The following is a 6,000-nucleotide window of genomic DNA, read 5'->3' on the forward strand; positions in this document are numbered from 1 at the left end:
GCCTAAATTCAACAATGCTACAGTCCAGTCATAGATTCATACCATTTATTGCCGAAAAATTTGTACTAAAATTGAAATATAAACATTTTGATGCGATAATTTTACCCAGAGGTTTTTGTGGGCGTTGGCTACGGATCCAGAATTTTAACCATCATGCCATTTTTTTTGTCCAAAAATAGCACGAATGCCTCATTGTTGAATTTAGACCTCGTATTTTTAATCCATGACTATGGAAGAAATTTTCGCAACAAAATTATTATTTAAACTTTAGGCCAATAAAGTTAGTTTTTGGCCAGAAATGGCACGAATAGCTCACTGAAGTGTGCACTTTTAAAGAGTGGTATTGTTAAGGGAACTTATCACAGCAAACAAAATGTTTGTATTTCATTTGTTGCCCAAAAATTGAGTTTTGACCAAAAATAGCATGAATTCTCCATTGGAATGTGGTATTGTGGGATCTAGGCCCTGGATTTGTGATCATCGATCAAAAGAGTTGGAGACAAAATATTTATTTTCTTGACTGTTTCTTGTTGCAGGGTTTAGGAGAAGGGATTAGAAAATACTCCGCTGCTCCTGCATTTCCCATATATGGGTAGCACGTTGGGTAATTTTACGTTCAGATAAAGTATACAACGAGAGAGTTGGGTAACCACGAACATTATTTAATATTACCAACAACTATGTTAGGGAATCTTCTTCTTAATCAAAGTATTCCTAAAGATTATGACAAATGCGGAAATTTAAAAAATCAATTTTTAACAGGAAGTTATATTACAAATTCAAGAAACAATAATTAATAAAATGATTTCCTGGATGTGTTAATGTAGGCCGTGACTTACAGCCACCATCAGCATTATCATCTCTACATCATGAAGGTATGATTTGCTAAATATCTACGCTAGAATATTTCGAAAACAAAATTTCTTAAATAAACGTTCATACAAAGTCGCATGCCTCTATAATTCAAGAATTTTCGACTATGCTATGAATTGCTTTCTACTTGCCGAGCTATATAAAACAATTTTCATTTCCATTTCCAAGGAAAAATCTATTCAAATATCATAAAAATTAAATCATTAAATTAAAGTACAAACTTACCCGAACAAATGGCTTTCTAACTGATTTCAAATCATGGTTATTATTGTTATTATTTGATAATTCTACAAAATTATCATCATCCTCGTTTAAAGTTTCTGTACTCATTTTTTCACGCACGCAAATCAAACAAAATAGACTATTTCACATTTTTCACAAAACACACTAAAACAAAATAAAATCTCACTTTTCCTCGAATCAAAACAACAACAACACTTTAGGTAAAAACGATATACCCAGAACACTTATGATATTTAATAAACACTTTATCAATATTAAAACAAAAACAATTAAGGCCCTTTTTTTAGAAATTAATCAGCACACTGCATATATACTGAGAATTATTATAAAATAATTTCACTTGAAAACAATCGCAACAAAAAGTTACCTTATATTGTTGACATCATTTATAAACAGTACTGATTGTTTAAAAATAAATTGGGTCGCGCGAGATTTTATTAAAAAATTCTCACAATTTGTAATATTAAAAACATTAAAATATAAAAAAGATTTATTACAATATTTTATTTTTAATTTTGTTTTTTGTGGAAATTTTAAGTATTTATTATCAATTTAGAAAATTAAATCCGGTAAAAAAAAAATTTTAATCATTCGCGCTATTATCACGTTACAAAATGATCGGTTTTGTTTTTAAAGCATCCGTAACATAGAATTGCATTTAAAATACTAAAATAATATTTTTCATGTGAGTCTCTCTACTCTGAAACAAACTATTAAAATAATATATTACACAGGTAAGTACAATAAATATATGAACATACTTTTTAAACAAAGATAAAAGTATATTTTTATATAAACTTTATGTATAATACCTCTTATTTTATTATGATGATTAGTGTTCTTTAGCTTTGTGATTGTAATCAAATATATTTTTAAACAAAGATGAATGCATGTAATTTAATATGAATACATATTTTTTTATTCATTTTGTATGTGTTATTATGAGCGATATGTTTAGTCTCACGCTAGCGTGATAATAGAATTTCTGTTTTGTTAGAATGAAGCAGTCAGTGCTGTATTGAAGATGATACGGTGGTATAAAAAGAGACCCTGTGGTTTGATCAGCCATCTACGCGTAATATTATTGAAAATTGAACAAATATCAAGTAGAGATTAATGGGAGGCATCATGCTTTGAAATCAGATTCGACCTAGATCCCCGGGTTGCTTTAATGAAGATTGCCAGGAGGTCAAAGTCATGGACACAGGTGAATTTCCTCTATAGCTGATTTTCGATATAGATTTTTAAAATTTGCTGAAAATAAAAATATTAGTATATTATGAGAATAAACTTTCTAATTTAAAGCAACTCGGATAACTAAGTCAAATTGATGTCAGAACATGTTGACTTTCCCGTCAAACTTTGAAACCTTTGTATCATATTTTGATTAGTTAGCTACAAAACGAGCTATTAGCCATAGTAGATTAAAACGGTCCACCCTGTATACCGCACACCGGAAGTGGGTAACCGATCGATCACAGCCATAGGTTTTCGTCAGTAAATAGTAGAGATTGGGTCGGTCAAATAAAGTTTCTATTCCGAGAGAGGAGAAGATAATAATAAGAAGATAATCCTAGACAGACGATAGATTTTCAAATAAATTTTTATTAGCTTAGAATCTTTCCAAATGTGCAAATTAAAACAACCTCAAATTTGCCCTTGACTCTTAAGGCTCCTTTTTTACTAAGAATTCTTGTTAAAAGTTTAAACCGATCAAATATTAATAATAACTATTTTTTAACCTCCAAACCAAAAACGAGGTGCATATTTTCTAAGTTTGATCGCTAAGTAGCATCGTAGCGCCATAACCGATTTTGATTTTTCTGTTCGTTTGAAACGCATTTTAATGGAGAGTGTTCTTAGCTACGTTTCAAGTGCAAGTTTAGGGTTCCGCACCCGAAACAATAAAAAAATAGGCGATGATCTTCAAAATCGGTTTGGAGAAAAAATCGGTCTCTAAGAATAAGAGGTAATTGAATAGAAAGTGTCCTTAGATACGTTTCAAGTGCCATTTTTGGGTTCCGTTCCCGAAAAATTTGTAGGGGGTTTTTTAAATTTGGAAAATTTCACTTTCAATTGAATTACCTACATATTTGAATGATAATTCCTAAAAATGACTAAAGCGTTGAAATTATAGAAAATGTTTTCCATCATTTCCATCCGTCATGTGTTAGGGACAAATCCTGAGAAATTTCTCAGATTTGTCCCCAATTATATCAATTTTGCGTATTTTACCATAATCTCGGTTCTATAAGCAAATACATATGTCATAATTAATTAACATTGTTTACCCGCGCTAGCATGTAACTAGACACTGTATACTATGAGTCATAATTTCTTTATATCACCATCATCAATAAACGATAGCACAAGACCTATGGTACTGAGGTCGGTCATTGTGTTTTATTTTTTGGATTGTTTATTGAGGTCTTTATATGAAATAGAGACAAACTTAGAGGAAGTGTCTTTAAGTAAATGATATCTTTATATGATGTTTCGGGAAGTTTTTGAATTTTGTAGGTGGATAAATAAGTTTTTAACGATTTTTTATTATAAATGCAGGTGCATTCATAATTAGCTGAAGTGAAGTAAACACAGGTAAACCATATGGAGTTACTTATATTTGTATAGGTAGTGTAGACACACACTCATATGCCTATCTACACATATTGGATGTGGTATTTTAAAAATAGTGTTGTCATAAAATATATTGTTCCAGTTGAGTACCATTTCACTATGAATGAGTATTATTTTTTATAAAAACGTAATAAGTTTTGCTCTCATGGTATTTTTAAGGGAAATTTGTCTAGGTCTGTCACAGTTCTATTTTTTTAGTTATTCTATAAGCTATAAGCACAGTTTGTTTTTTATATTTGTTTCCCAGTGGTTATGAGCTCTTTTGATGCAAAGGAACGACTTGTGGAATGCAAATCTAACAAAAAGCTTTTTGTTTTCAAAAGTTTTAAATTCGTTTGTATAAGTGAAGCTAAACCTGGTGTTTCCATTCCCGCTATTACAACAAAATATTAATTGAATTAATATTTGTGGTGAGCATTATACAGGGTGTTCTGTTATTGACTGCAGATCGTCGGCCTACAGAATAAGCTCATGAAGACGAAGGAAAAAGTCATTTACCAATTTTGGATTTGAGCCCTAGTTAAAAGTAGGATTTGACCAAACCAATCAAATACTTTTTTAAAATGTTTTTTCAAAATGATATAATCCAATTGAAATCAGTTCATATCCCTTCTTTAGTTTAATATTCTTGAATGAAATATACTTATATCTACTGATTATCATTGGCTGCTGGTTATCGAATCATAGTCAGTGAATGAACAAATTTATCAATTTTTGCCATACCTGTAGCGCCCAAACTAGGGCTCAAATCCAAAATTGGTAAATGACTTTTTCCTTCGTCTTCATGAGCTTATTCTTTAGGCCGTCGATCTGCAGTCAATAACAGAACACCTGTATACATGAAGGAAGTGTACGTAGCCCCTCAAAATAACTGAGGAGGCGAAATTATCAGTTTAAAGGTAATAAAACACATATATGGTATCACAATGGGCCCTATGGCTTAAGTGTGTCGATCTGTGATAGCTATTATAGCCCAACCTATTCTTATAAAATAAGTAAAAAAGAATCAACAGCGAGACACTGACGATTTTCATACAAACCAGATCATTTCTGTAGTTAAACTTCGCCCATCATTTTACATACCAAAAATAACGGGAAAATTAAAAGTGAAATAATTCGGAAAAGGCATATATTTGTAACAAGCAATTAAGTATCCTCATGTAGTATCATACCATCGTAAATTTGATAGTTGAAAAACGCAGCATTTTTGAGAAATTTTCTCAGCGGAAAACAATGAAGTCAATTACAATATTACAAATAAAGGGTATACCTAATACAACAAACTTGATAGTTAAACTATAGTCAAAGCAGATTGCCATAACCAGTTACCAAGATCGTCTCAACTCAAGATTAGAATATTTACAAATTGTGGTATCTATTCAATTAATAATGGAACATTAATTTGAATATCTTATTCAACTTTAATATTAGTATGTTGAGAAAAATTGAATAAAACATTGGAAGTACATACATTAATGATCTTTTGAAAATTTCAAATAGATTGCAAAACAAAGAAACCGGTGGTGTAGTTCAGTAACCTCATACATCAGAGCTTGCGTCAAATCCGGTAGTTCTGATTTTTTGCAGTCTTGTTTATGATGTTGGTTCAATCAATCATCCAAGTTTGTGACCTCGATCGTCAAACTCACCGTTATCAAAAAACGAAAAAACCATGAAGCTTGCAGACTTATGAGGGGTTACAAAAAATAAGGGTCAAAATTCATTCAGATCGACAGAATATTGCAAAAATTTGCGAAATGCGAAAAATGATAAATTTTGAAAGACTTTATCTCAGAAACTATTGGATCTACAAAAATAACAAACAAACCCTTTGAAGGATCACTAAAATCACGGTTTTTTCGATTTTTGCAAAGCTAAATTAAAATGTTACTTGAAATCAGTCATGACTTTTTTTAGCCATCTGATGAAAAATTATTATCTTTGACTTGCAGGTACACTTTCTATTTCGTATTTTATAGCAGTTATTATCTGAAATTACCGGACGTTTTGCGAAACAGAATCGAAAAATGAGCGATTTAGGAACAAATAGGCCGGAAAAAATCACCCGGAAGAAATAAATCGAAAAAAAATTCTGTAATAGTCCACTTTTGAACGCAAAAGCTAAAAAATTTAGAACCTAACCAACTCCTCTATGATCGACAAACTCAACTCAACCAAAAAGTTTTGTCTATTTTTTCCGATTACTAAAAATACGAGTAAAATGTTTGCTTATAAAATATAATGAAA

The 6,000-nt window shown here is 30.8% G+C and overlaps 1 protein-coding gene across 1 annotated transcript in view; it reads right to left on the bottom strand.

Moving 5' to 3' along the window:
• LOC123305339 (rhophilin-2) overlaps positions 1–1,203 on the bottom strand; it is a 187,913-nt gene extending 186,710 nt beyond the window's left edge. The window contains exon 1 of the mRNA XM_044887025.1: positions 1,099–1,203. Within this exon, the coding sequence (XP_044742960.1) occupies positions 1,099–1,203 (105 nt within the window). The remainder of the gene's footprint in view (positions 1–1,098) is intronic.
• Between the last annotated feature and the right edge of the window lie 4,797 nt (positions 1,204–6,000).

Source organism: Chrysoperla carnea, chromosome 1 (assembly GCF_905475395.1).
Source record: "Chrysoperla carnea chromosome 1, inChrCarn1.1, whole genome shotgun sequence".
Taxonomy (NCBI): Eukaryota; Metazoa; Arthropoda; class Insecta; order Neuroptera; family Chrysopidae; genus Chrysoperla; species Chrysoperla carnea.